Source organism: Protopterus annectens, chromosome 13.part0 (assembly GCF_019279795.1).
Source record: "Protopterus annectens isolate FY-2018-M chromosome 13.part0, PAN1.0, whole genome shotgun sequence".
Classification (NCBI taxonomy): domain Eukaryota; kingdom Metazoa; phylum Chordata; order Ceratodontiformes; family Protopteridae; genus Protopterus; species Protopterus annectens.
Window position 1 is genome coordinate 1,309,427,010 of NC_056747.1, and position 22,173 is coordinate 1,309,449,182.

General features: G+C 41.2%; 1 protein-coding gene across 2 annotated transcripts in view; it reads right to left on the minus strand.

Moving 5' to 3' along the window:
* Positions 1-22,173, minus strand: part of MPP3 (MAGUK p55 scaffold protein 3) — a 1,051,423-nt gene that overhangs the window by 44,763 nt on the left and 984,487 nt on the right. For both annotated transcript variants that reach the window (XM_044055336.1, XM_044055335.1), the window contains 3 exons: positions 17,425-17,518; positions 13,014-13,122; positions 9,487-9,609 (listed from right to left, as the gene is read on the minus strand). In XM_044055336.1, coding sequence (XP_043911271.1) covers positions 9,487-9,609; positions 13,014-13,122; positions 17,425-17,518 — 326 coding nt within the window. The remainder of the gene's footprint in view (positions 1-9,486; positions 9,610-13,013; positions 13,123-17,424; positions 17,519-22,173) is intronic.

Consider the following 22,173-nt stretch of genomic DNA (forward strand, 5'->3'; position numbering starts at 1 on the left):
GAGACTTCAAGTACCCCTCCACTACCTGGGCAAAGTAGTCAAGAACCAGACTGGTCCACCACCTCATGGAATTCATTGGTTCCAATGGCCTGGATCAGCTCATACTGACCCCCGTAGAGGATGCAACAACCTTGACCTGTATTGATTACTTACATATGGGACTGTTGCTCGGCCACAGTTGTCAATCCCTACCTGGTCAGATCCAAACATGATGTAATCAACATGGAGCCCAACATCTCGCCCACACCCACCACAAAGGTAACCACCATGCAAAACCTCTCCAGTGCTAACATTGCAGTCATAAAAACAGGGGTGGATGACTTCACTGCACCCATGGCAATGGGAAATAGCTGCATGATTGTTGCATCGTACACATATGCACTGCACAAACATGTACATGGATGCATGTCACTAGCCATAGCCAACAGAACAGAGACACTGTCCTCCAAATACTGGAAGCCATTGTGATGGTCCACTGACATTACTAAAGTGTACAACAGAAGGAGGACACTGCTGCAGAAAATGGTGGTGTCCCAAGACTGGTGAACCCCTTTATTCACCTCAAACACAACTTGGGATCCCTCATGGAATCACCTACAGGCAGCTATGAAGGCAGATTTGCAGCAGACACTAAGCACAATCACAAATGCCTTTGATAGTTATATCAACAACCTCCACAGCAATAACCACAAGTGCTGTGAGTTACTGCACAATGCTGATTCCTATCCTGAAACAACAGATATTGGCCACAGTCTTGCCAATGCAATCAATGTCAGCTTTACTCCCCCCCCCCCCAAGGGGACACTCACAATGGAAGATGAATGCCAGGCACCCAGCATTACTGCAGGCCAAGTTAGACCTGCGTTGTCCACAGGCAAGGCTACAGCTTCAATGAGACCCCAACATATCCATGGCTGTGTTCTACATGGTATACAAGGAGACCTGGCATCACATCTGTGTGCCTTGGTCAGTCACAGCCTCACCTCAGGCTTTGTCCTTCCAAACTGGCACACTACTACAGTCATCCCTCTCCATAAAGGGGTAGCATCTACAGTCCCTGGGGATTATTGGGCCCTTAGCCTGACAAGTCTACTATGTACGGGTATGGGCGCATCATCAGGGGCCTGACTGACCAAGATATGGGTGATCTCCTAACTCTGGACCCCACACTGTTTGGCTTTGTAAATGGCAGATCATACCTGCTCAACCTAGTTGATGTCTTCGAGTGAGTCACCAGGGCTGTGTATGACAGTAAGGCACTGCATACAGCCTACCTCAATCTGGCCAAGGCCTCTGATACCATTTCTCAGTCAGGAATTATTGGTAAACCCAACAAACTAGGCATCCACCCCTATATCAGTGGGTGGTTTGCAAACTGGTTCACAGAACACACAGTGTGACAGTGGCAAACCCCAAGTCAGACTGGCAAGCAGTCATGAGTGGGGTCCCACAGGGATCAGTACTAGATAGTGTCCTGCCTACCATCTACTTCTCAGGAGTCCAGCCCAACATAGAGAAACTCTGGCTGACCAAGTTCACAGAGGACTGCAAGCAGGGAGCTATCATGAACTCCACAAGTGATGAAAACATCCTACAGAAAGGCCTCACTGAGACCAATGAGTGGTATGGAAACCATGGCCAGAAGCTTAACAAAACAAAATGCATCGCCATCACTTTTGGTAAAACACTTAGTTTGCAGTACGTTCCACATCAATGGGAGCCCAATGAACACTGTATGCATTATATGAGATCTGGGGACACAGTTTGGCAGCAACTTCTCTTTCAAGCACCACATTGCCACTGTGGTCAGGAAGTCCTCCTATATGGCACATTGCATTACTAAAGGTTTTGCATCCAATTCCCTCATTAGACCACTCCCCAAGTATTATGGCCCAATAGCCATGTACCTCACTGGACACCTGCTACAGCTGGAGAAGCCACAGAAGCACCTCACAAAGGAGTTCCTAGGCATTAAACACACATCCTACACAGACAGACTCAGCAGACCCAAGCTATTCTCTGTGTCATATCACCTAATTAGCAGCTATCTGTGATCTACTTACAAAGCCATGTCTGACCCAGATGTTTTAGAAATGCTACATATAAATCCATCCACACCACACAGTGCAGGGACCTCTACCTCAGTACCACATTCACCACAACATGCGGGTGGGACAGGTTCCTCATCAAGAGACTGCACATGTCCTGGAATACACTTCCCATACATGTCAGACAGAGCACCTAGCTGACCCTGTTCCAGAGAAATCTTGATGAGTTGATGGGTTATAGGCAGTCCAACCCAAGGATCACTGCAGTGGCTATACTTGATATAGGCACTGAGACGTAACATCGGGTGGCAAAATGGCAGGGCCCTTCTATATGCCAAGGCTCCTAGGCCATTACCTACTACACACTTGTGAATCTATAAAGGGAATGACATCAGCAGGACTGATAAAGTAGTGCAGTGGGTGTTTAACCTATCAAAATACTTTGTCCTACAAACAGACACACTTGCCAGATGTGTCAATAGAACCCCTATCTCACTAGTGCTTTGTACCATAGTGTTATGCAGTTATCACACACATTACTGAGCTTATTGGGCTGAGAGTTGGCCAAAGGTGCTGATATGGGGAATGACATCAGCAGGACTGATAAAGTACGGCAGTGGATGGAAAACATATCAAAAAGCTTCTACTTACAAACATACATACCCACACCCACATTTGCCAGATACAAGAGTAAAACCCCTGCCAAACTAGCCATTTGTACTATAGTGTTAAGCATTTATCACACACACTACTGAGCTTGCAGGGTTGACAGCTGGCCAAGGTTGCTGATAAGGGACTGATATCATCTGATCTGATAAGGTGGGGCACTGTGAAGTGCCGTAGGTGGGAATGGCATAAACCATTTCACCTATAAACAAAAAACTCCCTCAGTCTTGTACACAGAACTGTCACACACACACATTCTTCTGCATTTGCTAGGACTGAGATTAGAACTCCTGCCTAGCTAGTTATTTTGTGCTATCATGTTATGCAGTTATCACACATGCCACAAAGCTTATGGGGCTGAGGCCTGATGGAAGGCACTTCTAAGATGACTGATATCTGCAGGACTGCTAAAGTGAGGAAAGGGGAGGTGTACTGGGTTTGAATGGACCCAAAAGCTTTTAGTTGTGAACACACACACTTTTACATTTGCCAAGACAGAGATTAGAACTCCTACCTAACTAATTATTTGTACTATCATAATATGGAGTTATTGCACATGCCACAGAGCTTATGGGGCTAAAGTGTGACGGAAGGCACTTCTAAGATGACTGATATCTGCAGGACTGCTAAAGCAGGGAAAGGGGAGATGTACTGGGTTTGAATGGACCCAAAAGCTTTTAGTTGTGAACACACACACACACACACACACACACACACACACACACACACACACACACACACACACACACACACACACACACACACACACACACACACACACACACAATTTTACATTTGCCAGGACTGAGATTAGAACTCTGACCTAACTAGTTATTTATACTACAGTTTTATGCAGTTATCACATGTGCCACAGAGCTTATGGGGTTGAACCTAACAAAAGTGACTTATATGGTGACAGTCATCTTCAGGCCTGCTAAGGTGGAGCAATGGAAAGTGCATTGGGTGGGGAAGGCTGTTCATTCCTACTGAAATTTTTCTAAGTGTATGAGGATGCCCAGTGTGTCCTTCTATACTACATGTGCTGTACTTCAGTCTGGTTTGTTTTGTGCTATGGCCATACCTCTGAACATGTTGGTGCAGGATATCTGGAGATAGCCTATCAAAATGTGGGGACAATAGGCCATACAATGATTCTGACAATTCTCTCAGTAATATATGGGTTGCAAGGGTTACAGGGCTGGTTTTAGCAGACATCTGTCATATATGCCATTTGACACTGCCATGTACTGTTTCAGTACCTGGTGACATCCCTCCTCAGATCATCACAGTGATTTACCAGAGGAATACAGGATAGATGATGCACAGACAAGGTTTAGGGGCAAAATGCTATGCATTCTTGCACTATCCAGCCTGTTGAGGGGTGTCCCTACAAGCAACTGATTGCTGGTGCTGTGGAAATGGTCCAGCGTCTTGGTGATATATTACAATAGTGGAATCTCTGTGCATTTATATTCTGGCCTGGTCTGATTTCCAGTCCACAGTTGGGTAATATAAGTCAGACAGGATCAGGGTGACAGGCAGACTCCAGATAGATTTTTTGGGGGATAGGATATGTGGGTGTGTGTGTCCTGGGCAGATATGTTTGCCTATAGCTACCAGTGCTTTGCATTGGGCTCGCCTCAATAGTTAACTGCTCTTAGAGGGTCTTGTGTGTGGCAGAGTGTTTGACCAGCCTGGAGGTGTGTGTTTGCCACACAAATATGTATGGCCCACCTCATTTTCATTGGATGGCCACATGTTGGGGTCAGGATATTGCATAGGATGAGTGATCAGGGAGGGTGTGTTACTCACCATGGCTGTGGCCCAGGGTACTGTGGGTGCAGACATGTCACCATCTTCCAGGGTTAGGACTGCCTGCAGTGAGTGCATTCCCATGTTTAAACTCCTAGCCCTGCCTGTCGACTGTACGGAGTATCACAGAATGTCCACATCCATGACTCATATATCTTGTTGGTTACTCAAACAAATGTGGTTTTCCAGCAAAAGTGTTTTGCAAGTCACTCAATGGTTGAAGTCAGATATTACAGACAGTTGACATTGCAGTTTCAGACTTCGTACCCATCAGATATTCCATGTTACTACAAATCATTCTATCAACTTTATAATATTATTAGGGCAGTATTTCACAGGCGTCCGTCTCTTTGGGCCTTCATCACCCCATTATTCATGGCTTTGTCCTGATTTCTGGCTTCCTGAGGCTGGCAGGTTTGCTCCTAGCAGTTGTCAGCATGGCCTTTCTTTGCATTTTGTGGACAGTGTTATGTTGGTGTTGTGGACCTCATGTCACTCCCTAAAGGGCACTGTGGGTGAGGCATAGGCATTTTGTCAGAGGCTTGTAGGCCAGGTGTGACAGATGCAGGCCATTTGTAGCAGGGCAGTGCATTCTGATGATCCTATGTTCCCAAGCTGCCAGCAGGAGACACCCCTGGGATGGCATCAGTAAGTTGACTGTGGGTGTTACTGACAATTGCTTTCTCTTGCTATTGCGCCATCACTCTGGATGACAGCTGGATGCTGCTTACGTCTAGGAACATGTTACTGCATTTCTATGGGACTATGGGGGGGGTGACACGACTGTACACGATACACATCTGCGCAGACTGTGCTATTATTTGCTTAATATTTTGATCCCATGTAGCATAGTGGTGTTCCCTATCTTTCAAACTACAGGCATAACAGTATCAACCACAGGTCAGATTGTTCTGGCATTGACATTTGTAGTTTCAGACTTCTTACCTTTCAAAACCATACTGCCACTGCCAGACCTGCTGTGATATCACTGTGTAAAAGTCTGTGGGTGGGGATTTCTTGGATGTTGCCATGTGGGGGCCTTTGCCAGGCATTTCTGTATAGTTGTCTACAGCTGATCTGCTGTGTGGGGTTGGTGGTGGGTATGGGACCCCCACTTTGACATCCATGCATGTGACCTATGAGCCCCCCCCCCCAATTATTTGGCTCACCACATACACTGCATTGGTATTTGTCGACTAGGGTGATACTGCATGCTGTGGGTAGGGCAGTACTGGGGATACACATCCTGCTGTCTTACAGAGATGTCAGTTGTCTGCTGCTATCTCAGTTACCCACTCCATTCTCTTACATGCTGGATCAATACCATAGATATGCTATCACAAATGTCCATCCCATTATTTTAATATGTTACAGAGACTGGCTTACCTTGTGCCTGCAGCTGTTGTGAGGGTGGTACTTGAGGGTTGACTATGTCGGATGCACACAATATACTGCCTATACATGGTCAGGTATAGATGGTGTGATGTTTGGCATCCATTTTACTGTGTGTGTGAGTGAGAGAGAGAGACAGAGAGAGAGAGAGATCAGTCCCTGGGGCCCTACAGTGTCAGTGTATGTGCTATGTGTTGCCTCTTTGCCAAGACCAGGGCATACTGGGCACGCCTCCATCTGCCTACAGGGGCAGGCTCAGGATGCTCCTCCTCCGAGTCTCTGTGTGCCTGTGGAGGCCTTGGCAATGGTGAGGGGCTGTGTGGCCCTTCCTCATTTTGTTCCTGCTGCAACTGTTTCTGCAGGATCATATTGTGTACCATGGGACATACTATGACCGTGTGTGCACATGTGGCTAGAGAGTACTGCAAGGCTCCACCAGATATGTCAAGGCAGTGGAACCGTGACTTGAGCATCCCAAACACATGCTCGATAATGATCCTGGTTTGTGCATGTGCCTCATTATGGCGTTCCTGTGTAGGTGTGTGTGCATTTCTGATGGGTGTCATCATCCATGTCTCCAGTGTATAGCCAGCATCCTCCACTAAATGGCCATACGGGATGTCCCCCCTGGTAAACCACTGATACAGCTGTGAGGAATGCCAGATGTGGGAGTCATGATAGCTTGCAGGGCAGCCAGCACACACATTCATGATAATGTCCTGGGCATCACACACAACCTGGCAGTTGATAGAGTGGAACCCCTTGCTGTTTATATAGACCCTACCCCGGTCACCAGGTGGTGCTTTGATGTGGATGTGTGTGCAGTCTATGGCACCCAGTACCTCTGGATAGTCTGCTACATGGTGGAAGAGACACATATTGCCAATCAGCTCCTCACGGGTGCTGGGGAATTTAATTTGCTCCTTGGCCTGTGGTCGCATGGCATCCAGGAAATGGTGGAGTATCCTGGACACAGATGCCTGTGAGACCTGCCATGATATTCCCAGTTGCTCTTTGGAAAGTACCTGTAGCTAGTATTGTTAGAGCTACACATACCTTGGTATGCACTGGGATGGATTCCCCTCTGTTTGTTCTGAATATGAGGTGAGACCGGCACAGCTTCACAATTTGCTGCAGTATGTCCCTGTCCACCCTGTAGCGCTCTACTATCTCCAGATCATGTAGCCCCTGGTAGGTTACCCTGGGCCTGAACACTCTTCCCATTCCTCATAAGTCTGGGGCAGTTTTCAGCACTGTCCTCTTCCCCACCCTCAGCCTCTTGCACATACTGATGTATGAGAGTGACAGCAGCTCCTAACATTTTGTTAGTTTTGTCAGGTAAAATTTCCCCATCTGTGTACACCGGTGGTGTTGAGTTTGTGGGAAAAAAACAGACTGAAAGGTGTTGGCATAGTTTATAGTAGTGTGCTGCAAATGTTGCCTGTGTGATTGGCTGAGTATGATACATTCCACCTGCCAGCTCTATGACTTGTATTTAAGTGCCTCTTTTCTGCTATTTCCCTTTTTTCTTGTTTCACTTGCCATTTCCAGTATTTTTTATTTTTGTGGTTTAAATCCCGGAGCATGTAGCGCACACCCGTTTAGGGAAGGTAAACAAGGCTATACAGCCTCGGACAAACCCCCTTTCTTACATATACACAGTGCTACCATTTCCTGTGTTTTTTTGTTTTGTTTAAGTCCCAGTGCACACCACGCAAACCTGTTTAGCTAAGTTAAACACATTTTAACAGAAATGTCCCTCCCTGGATGCGAACATGCTCTTCATTTCATGGTGTAAGACATTTCAGCCTCAGACACACTCCCTCGCTTAGCTGTGCTTAGCTAAGCGCAGACCCGGGCAACGGAGCTCTAATGTGCATACAGCAAGCATGACACACCCCATTTTGATGTCATTTACTTCTCATGCTTATACGGCCATATTAGAGCACCTACACGGTACATCTGATACTTAGTAGAAATTTGTGATTCAGTAATATTACCCTCATTTGCATACCCCACTGCCTTCCTCCATAGTTACTGTACTCACATTGAACTTTTCCCCTTAGCAACTAGTGTTCCCTGGTATTGTTTTCATTCTGCATGCCATTGACCATAATGGCAAAATGCAGATTTCCCTGGAAATTGCTTTTTCACATTTTTTTTTTATCTTCTGCACGATCCCATTTGTGCGCTGCTGCCCTATGCTTAAACGTCCGAGATTGGTCAAAAAAAAAACTTTTATTTTAAAAAATTGAAACTGTTTTTCATGCCAATGGCCATATATTTGGTCACTGGCATGCCTAATAAGTATAATACATATATTTGGTCATTGGCATGCTTAATAAGTATAATACATATATTTGGTCATTGGCATGCCTAATAAGTATAATACATATATTTGGCCAATGGCATGCCTAATAAGTATAATACATATATTTGGTCATTGGCATGCCTAATAAGTATAATACATATATTTGGTCATTAGCATGCCTAATAAGTATAATACATATATTTGGTCACTGGCATGCCTAATAAGTATAATACATATATTTGGTCACTGGCATGCCTAATAAGTATAATACATATATTTGGTCATTGGCATGCCTAATAAGTATAATACATATATCTGATCATTAGCATGCCTAATAAGTATAATACATATATCTGGTCATTGGCATGCCTAATAAGTATAATACATATATCTGGTCATTAGCATGCCTAATAAGTATAATACATATATTTGGCCATTGGCATGCCTAATAAGTATAATACATATATTTAGCCATTGGCATGCCTAATAAGTATAGTGCATGCTTTCTTTCGAGCTGTCATGCCTCCATTTTCTCATTTGCAGAAATGTATTCAGCTAGTAACGGAATACATTTTTGCAGGTTACACTATTCCTGCACGGACATCTGCCTGCTTGCTGAATCACTAATTCACCTCATTTGCATGGTTTTCACCAGCAGATGAGGTAATTAGCATTAGGCAGTGGTGTCCGTGCAGAAATAGTGTAGGAGCACTCGTGCACTTCCCGGGACACCTTTGATGAATCGCTTGGCAGACATATTGCATGCAGCAGCTCCTGCACTATTCCTACACCAGGTGTAGGGCTTCCTGAATCCTGGGGTGTATGTTTGTATATGGGTTGTATGGTGATAGCTGCTTAATGTCATCAGCTTATCTCAAATTTGCATTTTATTTGTGCTGTTTACCAAAACATATAAGCAAACAAAAAATAAGATAAATGCATAACATCTTAAGAAAACTGTCACCACCTTTGTCAGTAATTAAAACACTACCAGATGCTTTGAGACAGGAGACACAAGATCTAGGCAGAAAATTATAGACTTCTGCCCCCTAAAGCTTAAAAATTAAAATCTAGTACTTAATTAAAAATTGATGTTCATTTTTCTTTTCTTTCTGGGGTATCACTTATTTTCAAAATATATTTTAAAAATCTAAAGAATAGCAAGCAAAAATATACACTTAGTTTATCTAGATTGTTAGCGAAATCAGTCAGTCAACAAAACAATCACTCTTGTAATAGTTATCATTATGAACTTACCACTGTATCATTTAGCTCTTCCAACACTGGTGAAATATCTGCTATTTTTTTCTTTTCTTGAATAAGTGGTTTAACAAACACGATATAGGGTTTGAACTCTGCTGTCCTCAAGTGTTTTACCGCCTAAAGAAAATAAATGAAAAGGAAAATTTAGCACCATGTGAGCTCAGTAGTACTCAAGAAACATTGTCCATTCTCTTTATGATTTATTGTCCTGCAACTCTGGGCTTTGAACTTCCAGTTAACTGTTAAGCTCACTGCTCTAGTAACTGTCCTGACCATGTCCAGTACCCCAGAGTAATGTAATGTAACTTTCACCTAACTAACATGAAGAGGTAATGGACATTAGTGACCATCAAGTGTGGCAAACAACAATGCATAGATTTCTACATACCCCTATTTACCTGATAAAAATGTGCAGTATTGCTACTGTGATACAGCCCCATAGACTGCTGTATGTGACCACACACTAAAACTAGTTTTAACTGCCTTTAGTTTCTGTATGCCCAATATCCACTTGGAGTCAGCTGAGCAACAACTCTGAGCCATGATCACCATAAGAGAAGACATAGCTATCAGTCTGAACTCTTGTCTCGCAGCTCTTGGATGGCTCTTTAGGTTGGCATTCAGCTAATCAAACATTGGTCACTGGTGCTGTAACTTTGAACACAACTATTTTAGCAGGCCGGCAGCCCTATTAAGAATATTTACAGATTTAGTTTGAGTGGCAAATGTTTTTTATGTGCAGTTTGCAGATATGTATGAGACAACTGCAGCTTAAGCAAAATGTGTGTAGGGCCACTAGTCACAAATGTCCATAAAAAAGCATGACCAGGATGCATTGAAGGGAGAAATAACACCTGCAGTGCAGTGATTTGTTAAAAAAGATGTGTTAAAACAACTGTGAGGTAGCAAAACTGTCAATACTACTGCAGTGCTGTAATTTTCATCAGTTTTAATACTTGTAATTATTTATTTAGTATTTGTTTGCTGGGTAAAGTCCAACTGGGAGAGAGCCCATTTTCAGCAGAGGCCTGAGGAGAAATCCTCCAGATGCATGTCTTTGGAATGTGGGGGGGAAACCAGAGCACCAGGAAGAAACCCACGCAAATGCAGGCAGGACATGCAGACTCTGCAAAGAGCCAGAGAACCTTTTGCTATTAGGCAACAACGCTAACTGCTGCTCCACTGCACCACACCCTGCTTGTGGAAGAAGAGAATATAGATAAAGAACTAACATTCAATATAAGATGAAGCCTCACTGGTGGCATAGGGGATAAACCCCTCACTGTAGGCCAAGTGACCCAAATTGAGTTAGCAGCTCAGAAGCTTGATAGTGCAGACATGGAAGGACTGGTGTGCCTTTCCTGGGATGGGTGGGAGTGCACGGATGGTGGGCAGGTGTCTCATAGCCCTGGTGAAGACTGTACCATGCAGAGACTGCTCTGCTGGTGGTGCAAGCTGACCTGAAAGTTTGTCTAGTCAAGGACCAGGGTAGATATGCTCCCAGAGACAAATGATTTAAGATAGCTAAGCTTATAATGCTAATGTTTAAAGCAAAGCAGAACAAAATAATGATGAAATGATATGCTTCAAAAATTTTTATACAAGTTGTAATTTGCTGCCTTTGTAAACATTGCATGGCAAGATAATTCTATTTAAACTGCATTGTTTATTCAAACAAATTAAGAAGACTTGTTCTGCCCTGTTTCCTGATCAAAGGTGGCATGGCATGTTCACTGTCCAAAAAATATTCCCAGGTGAAACGGACTGCTCAGGAGCCACAAACAGATTTGTGGCTCCAGAGCAGTCTGTTTCACCTCGGAATATTTTTTGGTTATTAGTCTGTTCTTTCCTGGTTCCTTGTTTGACTTCTGCTCACTGTCCACAAACATCAGCAGAAAGATAAACACATACATTATATATAAATATATATATATATATATATATATATATATATATTTATTTATTTATTTCTCTTTTAGGATAGGAGGAAATTCCAAAATAATTACTTTACTTCTGGCCTGTATTTGTCCAGGCAAATGCAACAACTAGAAGGTCCACAAACATTTGTTTTTTATTATAATTTCCAGTCCAGTGTATTCTGTTTTCACTTTTGTGCCAAACTTGTAACTTAATTGATTTCTGTAATATTGTTACTTCATGGCACAGTTAACAAATGTAAGTAAGAAAAAAAAATCTCTCTCTCTTTCTGTATATGTATATATATATATATATATATATATATATATATATATATATATATGGAGTCTATTTGAAAAGAACGAAAACCCAGTTACCCAAATCTCTAATGACCGAGATGACTGCTGAAACCGCACTTTAACGAACACCCAGAACACCGGAAAGTTACTGTGGGATAGGAACCACTTGGCCACCATAGTAAACTTTGCTCCTTTCCCCACTGTAGTGTGATCTCAGAGTTGGTGTATTTTGTTGGAATGGGGGGTGTGTGATTTGCTTCGGTGTGTATTTTTTATACAGATGGACAAGTGGTTAGTTTCCATGAGTTACTTGTTGGTATTTCGGGTGTTTGTTAAAGTGTGGTTTCGGTGAAGCTGTCTCAGTCATTAGAGATTCAGGTAAGTGGGTTTTCATTCTTTTCAGGTACATCTATATATATATATATATATATATATATATATATATATATATATACACACACACACACACACACACACACACACACACACACACACACACACACACACACACACACACACGCACACACATAGAATGCTTATAATAAAATTGCTTATTGCTTGATAGTTATCAGAGACAGTTACATTGTTGTGCTGTTAGTTTTACACACTACTTTTAATTTACTCACAAATAATATAACTAGAAAAATATACTATTGTGTTGTCAAATGCAGACAAACTGTATGCTAGGTGAGTAAATAAGAAACTGTGTGACACTGGCCTATTCTTCCAGTTTCAAATGGCTTCAGAGTGTATCCTTCAACCAATGTCAGAAGTGCGAGAATAAAATGATGTCATGACTGAATTTGTCTTGAAATAAATCCATTGCACTTTAAATGGGATCCTTAGTGAAGGTTTTATTTTTCCGAATGCTGACGTACTTTACTGGCCAACTCCAACTTTTATAAAAGACAAGTATGCCTTGTTGAGTTTGCATAATTACTGTTCATATAGGCTTTGGCAGACTTTGACAATAAGTAACAGTAATATGTTTGTCACAGGAATTATAAACAAAAGTTTTGGCATTCCTTCCATCACTACCAACCTAAAGTGTGAAAGGTCTAGATAGTAATAGATCCAGAGCACAACTAACAAGGCAATTAATACCCTAAATAATGAAGATGACAAGTTCAGATGTTGTCTTTTTGTTGGTTGTGAGATCAGTGTGAATAGTAAGCTTTATAAAGCTTCTCCCATCCTCATCAATGACAACCGAAAACTCAAAGTAGCATCTTACAGTCACAATGTATTTATTTTAAGATAAATTTTCAAACACTAATTATGTTCTACATCTTCCCCAATACTTACTTCAGGCTGAACATCCACCAGGCAGACTTTGTTTTTAGCCATAACAGAACGCATTGCTTCAAAACTCGTCCCATACAGGTTTTCTTTGTATTCTCCATATTCAATAAATCTACGCAAAAAAAAAATAGCAATAATGGAAACTAGAAAACTGACTTTACAGCAAGCAGCAATTGTGTCTGAACATTTATGTTTAATTTATCTTTGTTGTTTTATTAACTTTTCATGCTACCAAGACGTATAGGGTACCATTTCTCTTCATAAATATGGGACAGCTCCAAATATTTCTACAATGTTGTGTTATCTACACATATGCAACTGCTTACCCAGAGCCATCATTTTAAGGGTCCTGATGTTTGTATGCGTAAATCTAGTTGCTACAGCCAATGAGAACCAAGGGCCAGGCAGCTGACATCTTTACTGGATAATATTCCTAGAAGCAGACAGTAGTAATGCAAACAAAAGTCAAATTTATTAGTTTGTGTCAACTTAACCAAACATTGAATAAACCCAACTAAATTTATCAGGACAAGGAGAGTGACCACAGTCCTTTCACTCAGTACCCTGAGATGGTTCAGGGAAGGTGACATCCAAAAGGCAAGATGTTAGACGAGCAGGTTTCTGCAAGTCAGTGACAAGTTCATGATACTTTATAGCATATGCCTATTAATGCGGTGTTCTATCTTCCTTTGCAATTGTCTTTTAATATTGTTTCTGTGAATAAAAAATGTGTTGGGCAGTAGTTTGCCTTTTTCTTCTGCCTACCCGGTCTCTCCTTTTCCTTTGAAATGGCTTCAACACATCTGTAGATCTCATATGCTTCCTTATTTCAAAGCAATTCAGTTGTATCCGTTTGGCCTGCTCTCACTAGAAATACTATTGCTTTCAGTAGAAGGACTGTGTTTGAGAACAAATGTAATGAGTTACATTGCTCTGACAGTACAGCAAAGGAAGACAGACTTATGGACTTCAGTCTTGGGTTTGATTCTCTCCATCTCCTTTTATACACTGTGTGGTTACACACAAGTCAGTTAACCAGACCAATCCAGAATATTTGATACTTCTACAATATTTTAGATTTCTTTCAGAAGATGTCATATTTTTTGGGAAACATGACAGAGTTAGTGAGAATTCTAAATCTGGAGATGCTCTTACAGATATCCTAAAAGATCTGGTTGTGTGCAGCATAAGGAAGGTTTGACATGTACAAGACTTAAACACAGCAGAAATGAAATCACTGCTAGAGACACCATGCTACTACAGCAAGATATGCCTGATTGTACAGATAAAAACTACCTAATTACCTCTTCAAAGGAATAAGGATACTTTATAGGCAAAGCTGATTTGTAATGGCTGTAATAAAAATAAAAACTGTAGATGATGCCATAATAATGGTGACAGTGAAAGAATATCCAACTGAAAAATAACTGGAAAATAATAAATATTAGCTACAAGATGCAGGATGGCATATATGAAACACAGAATGTGCATAAGATGGAAAATTTAGGAAGCGAGCAAAGCTCAGAGAAAATATAGGTAAGTACAGAAAAAAATGCAGGGGGCACTGATATGCTAATATCTGTATAATATGAGCTGAACAGGGAAAATGTGGATCACCACAAAATTGTTAGGAGTGAAGCAGATAGTAAAGATGGACACATGAGCCCTTTTGTCAATGATTTCCAAGAAGGAATACAAAATATAATGTTAAGCATATCATTATAGGAATCAGCTGTATTAAGAGAATTACAGAACAAAGAAAATAAAAAGTGCCAAGGGGCAAGTTATTTTTGTCTATAATACATGAGGGCAAAACACAGAAGTTAGAGTAGCATGTATAAAACAAGAAAGGGGCACTATGCGGCAAACACTGGATAAGGATTATGGACTAATTTATTTTTTATTTATCCTTTGTTGACCACTACTAGGGTGGTTGCTGCTTTTCAGGGGAGACTTCAGATGTTATTTATACTACTATGGAAATTTGGCCAGGGCATCAGGGAAGTTGGTGCCATGGGATCTTTTTTATTCACCTGAGCTACCACTAACTCAAGCAGACTGGACTTGGTTTAACATCTTATACCAGGGATGACACACCCAGGAGTGCACACCCCTTATAAGGTACAGCAGTATCAGCACGCCATCTACCTGGTGTGGGAAATAAACATGCATCCTTCGGCACTGAAGGTAAGTTTGCTGCCTGTTGTGCTACTGGTACGTGAATAAACAAATTTGCCTTGAAAGACTGTAGGTATCACCTAAACGTATGGGAAACTGCTAACAAGTAAAGAGCTGTCAGAGCTTTTAATATGTGGCAAGCAAGTCAAATAAGTGGGGATATTTAGAGTATACAGGCAAAGAGCAAATGAGAAGCAGAGGCTTGCCCAATATTTCCCAAGGTAAGGACAGTGCCTTAAGCTCTTTGATCCAAGTCAGAGACAAGTAAAAACAAAGTAGAAAATATGAGGTGAACACAAAAGTAAAATACAGTGAATGGGTTACACCCACCGGTACTGACAGTTTTCAAAAGAGGCAAATTTAGGAATATTTGCAGATCTTATTTGGAGATTTTAACTTCAATACTGAACCAAAATTAAGGTGCATTTTCAGTTTCAGAAGATTTTTTTTCATCTGGGACTGAAGAAAAATTCAGTAACACTGAAATTAGTCAGTCTTTACGGAGTATGACAAGGGAAACTGGACAGCCCTGGAATGGTCTGCACGGACAGCTAGTGTAGTACTTACCTATGAACCAATGATACCCTACCACCAAAAACTAGAAAAAAACTGAAGCCATAGACCAAATGAGATGTCAGAGCAGACTTTTAAATGAAGAAAGATGCATCCTTATGAATTATCCCACATACAGACAAATGAAGTTACGTCTCACTTGAGGCTGAAACAGGTCCTAAGGGATCAGTGTTCTACCTGGGTAAACATATTGTTAAGTAAATAAAATTAAAAAAGTCCAGACACCAGACACCTTACAATAATTTAATGATGCTAATAAAAAAATCCATACTTTAGCAGAAACAGCAGTAGAGCACAACGAGTTAGCAAGGCTTATCAGCCAATAACCTTTTTTCTAGCTGTGGACTTGCAAAGGCAAATGAAAAAAACCTATGAGGGGAGGAAATGTAAATGTAATTTACACCTCAGTGCTTACTGATAACAAAGTGTACTAAGCAAGAAAAATCTGCTAATAAGGAAGATATTATTATAACTGGAGACCACACCAAATCAGTGATTCAAGAGAAACAGATGTCCAAGTCATGTGACACCAGTAAGTAACATGGACACTTGAAGTGTAGTATCTGCAGTGGACAACAAACAAAACAAACTGGTTGATGTAAATTGCAGTTCCTAGTCTAGTATCCTCATGGGCAGCCGCGGTGGTGCAGCGGTTAGCATTGCCACCTCACAGCAAGAGATTCTCTGGTTCAATCCTCAGCTGGGGCGCCTTCTGTGTGGAGTCTGCATGTCCTCCTTGTGGTCACATGGGTTTCCTCTGGGTGCTCCAGTTTCTTCCCATTTCCCAAAGACATGCTGTTGGTGGATTGGATACTCTAAATTGGCCCTAGGCATGAGTGCATGCAGGTGTGTGCCTTCTGTGGAAGGTTGGGCGCCAGACTGGCAACTTGACACCGTAAAACTCCACTGCCAATCATGAGCGGACAGGTGACCTGCTGTGGCGACCCCTAACCGAGAAAAGCCAAAAGAAGAAGAAGCCTAGCATCCTCATAGAAATGCTGTTCAAAGGACTTGCAAAAATCCTTAAAAATACATTTATAAGGGAAGAAAAGAGTGTATTTTTGATATAGAATTGCTGTCAATTTTTACTAAAAATAGATATGAAGTGGAATGGACTTTCACTGAAACCCATTTGTTAAGGCTGACAGACTGAATGGGCAACTCACTGAATTATTTTTTTTTTAACAAGGGGTAAAATCTTCCTGACAATTCCCATGTAAAGGCTTACACCTTCTGTGAAGAGACCTGTGCCACCTATTTATATTATATCAGACCATGGTCTGAAGAAGCACCATTATATAGGTGTGAATGTGCTAACCATTATTAAAGGTGCTTTATTTTAACTTGCTGAGCCGTGTGTCGTCCTTCATACTGCTGTTTCTTACTATAGTTATTTTTGGCTTGAGGACGTTTATTTACAGTGGATTGCATATCATTCTTCTTTACACTTCCTGTAGATGTTTTCAGCCTCATAGGTTCAAAGGTGATTACTAGACTAATGATCCTCGGAGGTCTTCTTTAAGCCTAGCTATGTTTCCTTCATGGCTTGAGAGGCATTATTCTCTGGTATGGCTGAATATGACCTAACTTTTTTTTTTTAACACAGCAAACTAAGAAAGGAATTCTTGCTGTCCAATGAATTTATCACATATGCTTGACTTACTTCTTGTTCTGTATTGCTATTTCAAAGGACTGTCTGGACACGAAATAATATTCAACACCTTCTCTCTCATGAACTTTCTTCGGTCTTGTAGTATCTATAAGAGTAATAATAAAGAAATGTCATAGATTATAAAATGAAAAAATATACTTTTTTTGAAGGAACATACCTCAAAAGAAGTTCTGTAAGGAATGTTAAAACATTTATTAACATTAAAAGCAACATGCTTAGGAAAAAACATAAAGACACACATTTCTAGTTGCTTTGTCGCATTTGGGATACTTTAGTGGCGATTCTTCACTTCGCACCATTTAATTCCATACAGCATATTAGTTTATTCACGGGTCTATTTACTTGCTTATTTTTGTACACTTAGTGGTTCATACGTTCATAGGTAGACACTAGGCTATTGGCCCTAGGGCCTATATAAGCCTAGCCAAAAAGGTACCCTGGCTTTTGCCACCCAAGAAAATTATTTTCCTGTGCCCCTGTTGAGCAGAGCCACAGAGGTGATCCCTGGGGTGAATTTCCTATTTCCCATCCAATCATCAAGATTTTTCTTGAAGAGTGCTAATGAGGTGCTTTGTTTGATATAAATAGGTAGTTTGTTCCAGAGTATGGGAAGTCTCTGGGACAGGAATCTATCCCTCCAGCATGTTCTGTTTATTGTGGTGACAAGGTTTTAGGTCCCTAGAGCGTGTAGCTCGAAGGGATTGGGATTTCTTTAAGTGGAGCATGTCCAGCAGCTCTGGGTTTGACATAGCTTTGTATGTTAGGCAGAGATCGCCTCTGAGTAGGCGATATGTGACAGAGTAAAGCTGGAGTCTTTTGAGATGGTCTGCATAGGGCATCTGTTTGAGGCCGGTAATCCTCTTTGTGAGGTATTTCTGCAGCCTTTCCAGTTGTACATGTCTTGTGAGGTACATACCAAAAGGGGTGTTTTACTCTATAATGGGTCTAATGAGTGACGTGTAGAGGGGAACAATGACCTCTTTTTTCCTGGATGAGAAACCTTTTGTGATGAGGTGTGCCACGTAGAAGGATTTCCTGACTACTGTGGCAATGTGATTATCAAAGGAGAGACTACTGTCCACCAGTGTCCCAAGGTCTCTTATCACACTTTTGTTGTTAGGTAGACTACCACCTATGTGGTTGCTCATGGGTACAGAGTTTTTACCAAATGGGATGGCAGTGCACTTTTTGGCATTGAGCTTGAGGCCATGGCTTTCACACCAGGCATCTGTCTCAGTGAGGCCCTTTTGTAGGATGTCCAAATCGTTAGGTGTTTTGATTATGGCTCCTAGTTTGCAGTCATCTGCGAACTTCATTAGCCAAAGACATTCTGTGTTAGCCTATACTTCAGAAAAGTACATACCAAACAGGAGAGGACCCAGAACTGAACCCTGTGGTACTCCACTTGTCACTGGTCTGAAGTCGGATTTGGAGTCTGCTACTTTCACAGTTTGGGTTCTGTCAGTGAGCCATTTGGCAACCCATCTTGTGACATAGGGATTTATATCTAGTTTAGTGAGTTTATCTATAATTCCAGAGTGGGGGATTGTGTTAAAAGCCTTGGTGAGATCTAGACAGGCTGTGTGAACCACCTTACCCTCGTCTACAGCTTTGGTGACTGCTTCAAAGAAGTCTATCAGGTTTAGGAGACATGATCTGCCTGTTACAAACCTGAACTGGGTGGGGTCCAGTGTTTGGAGATTACCAATGTCTTTGTTTATAAGTCCCATGATGATACATTCCATGGCCTTGCAGACCAGGCTCATTAGGCTAATGGGGCAGTAGTTCCCGGGGTCAGTGATGGCTCCCCCTTTGGGAAGTGGGATAACCATCGCTGTGTGCCATTCAATGGGCACAAAGCCTGAGGTGAGGCCAGTTCATTCCGCAGTTCATGCAGAATGCAGCCTGGGATGTTGTCAGGTCTCATGGATGCTGTGTTCTTGGCTTTGGAGAGTGTGGTTTTTACCTGTGCAGAAACTTTGCATTGTTCTGGTATAGAGATGGGCCCTTTAGGGGGTGAGAGGTGGTAAAGTTAGCAATGAACCTATCTGCCAGGATGTTGGCAATATCAGTTGATTCTGTATATTTAATGCCATTGTGCTGTAACTCAGAGCAGATCTGAGTGCTGCCATTGAGATTCTTGACATAGCTATAGAATGCTTTGTGGTTGTCTTTAAAACTAGTGTTGATTTTGTTTTTATGACTAGCTTTGGAGGATTTTATGAGGGATCTCAGCTTCTTACTGAGGCTGACCAGAGAGTTCTTCCAGTCATGGGATTTTACTCTTTTTTGCAACAGTTTCTTTCTTCTGTTGTAGAGTTTGTTTATGGAAGGGGACCACCAGATTGGCTTCCTTTTTTTGGAGGATAGCATCTTGGTTCTGTTAGGGATAGCACGATCCATGCACTCGTGCAAGTGCTTATAAAGTGCATTTGTGTAGAATTCAGCAGTCATACCTCTATTGTTATACTAGAATAAATGCCAAATTTTCAGAGAAAAAAAAGGACAACACAAAAAGCATGGATGTAAATATACTAAGTAAACATACAAAACATAAGGCAGCTTATATTGAAGAACAGGTCTTAACAAGCAGCCTAACGCACTGAGGAATAGAAAACATAAATAAGAATTAATAGATTCTTCACTGATAAAAAGTATTCATAGGTCAAGATGCAGAAATGGAAAAAATCGATGATAAGGTTGTTTATTATTCTGACTGAGACGTACTGAGAAAGTATAATTATTGTTCTCCAGGTGGGTCAGGTTTTTTTACCTAACATACAAGTACTGACTATGCAGTTTATATTTGCATATAACATGGTGGCAACATATATTTAAATTCACTGTGTTTTATAAGAATCAAGTAAATTGCATTGGTAGGTATTACATTTGGCAAAATAAATAAACCATTTTCACTTCAGCTTTGAAATATGGTTTAACATTCATTTTTTTTCAACTTTATTTCTAGTGATTTCCATTTCTTATTGCAGTTTTCATTTATCATTTTATCTCTGCTGATCTAGTATATATAACTTTAACATAAGATATCATTGCTGGTTAAGCCATTCCACTGGTGTAGAGGCATAAAGCCCTGACCACCACCCACTCAACATTGATTCGATTAGCGTCTCGGGCAACTGATGGAGTGGCAGGAAGAGAAGGGTGTGCCCATCTTGGGGGTGGCACTCATCAATGATACTCCTTTAGAGGAGGCATGGTTCAAAGAAAAAGTTGCCCTCAAATGTACTTGATGAGTGTGGGAGGCAGGGCAGGGAATGGCTAGGGCATATTAAAAAAAAAAAAAAAAAAACAGGATGGAAGTGGAGACAGCTAAGCCCCCATAACAACTTTAGGATCCATGATTGGCACCAGCAATACCATAGTAAGACCGGCATGTAGACCCCATTGTGGACATGGGGCACTGGGGCCCGTGTCAGTTACAATGATGTCCCGAGGTCGATAAAAAAAAATGATTGTTGGTTGAAACATTTGTGGGCTTCTATATTAGAGTATCTCCTTTTTTGAAGTTCATTGTGAAGCCAGTTTGTAATACCTTTACATATTCTCTTTTCTGTGCATTTACTTCATCTCAGCCAAACAAAGATCATGTCATCAACATATGCCATATTTGTAGAAAAGCTATCATTACTTTAAAGGAGAGGTATACACAAAACTACTTAATATAAACAACAATAGACTGAACCCATACAGGAACAACAAAGGACAAGCTGAACTCATTTGTACTTGAGTAGGTGTTTTGATGACATAATTCTGGAAGGTCTTTTATACACAACAAATATGACATCAGTATCTGGAAAAAGTGATAATAATACACTTATATAGACACTTGTGTAGTTTTAGGGAAACACAACAAAATCCTCATGATATGAAATACATTTGAAGGGAAAACAAGTCACTGGCATTAGAAATGGTGAAATGCTGCAAAGTGGTATATTACAGTACATGGATTTATCTGATATAAGTGATCTGAGTTAAAGAATCTGATGATTAAGCAAACAGACTTTGTAAAATTCCTCACATCTCTGTACTTGAACTGATAACTAATTTTCTGCACAATGGCTGGAATGTGCAGGTACCTGGTCTGTTGAAAAAGGTCTCAAGCGAAATGCAAAAAAAAAGTGTAGTAGTTTTGGAGTTCAGTAAAAAAGCTAATCCCACATCTAGTACCCTTCTTTAAACAGATATGGCCAAAAGAGACCTAGGTAGTTATGTGAAGAACTTTCTCTCATTTGATCATCATGTTTTCATCACAGTCAATAAATCATTTCATCTTACCAAGTTAATTTCCAAGGCAATATCTTCTGGAGCCAAAGAAGTCCCCCTACCACTGTACTCTTTCCTTATCATACCCATCATCAAATACAATGCCCCTGTGGTATGTGCAAATCAAAGCATATCACTTAACTGGAAAGGCCCCAACAATTTTAACCAAGGAAAAATATCTTAAATCCTTCAGTTACCATAACAGATGAGCACAACTCTCTCCATACTCAGTACATTATCTGCTGTTCTGAGGTGGCCTATGTCTTGCTCTTTGATCCATGAATGACCCAATCCTATTTGACCTTCTTTTTTTCACAAAACTAGTGGCTCTACAATCACCCATAATAGGGACCTAAATCTACACCAACAAATAAACAAGACTCACTGTAGGGATACGGTCCTAACTCAACATATTCCCACCCTATGGAATAGGTTAGCACCACATGTCAAGCTAAA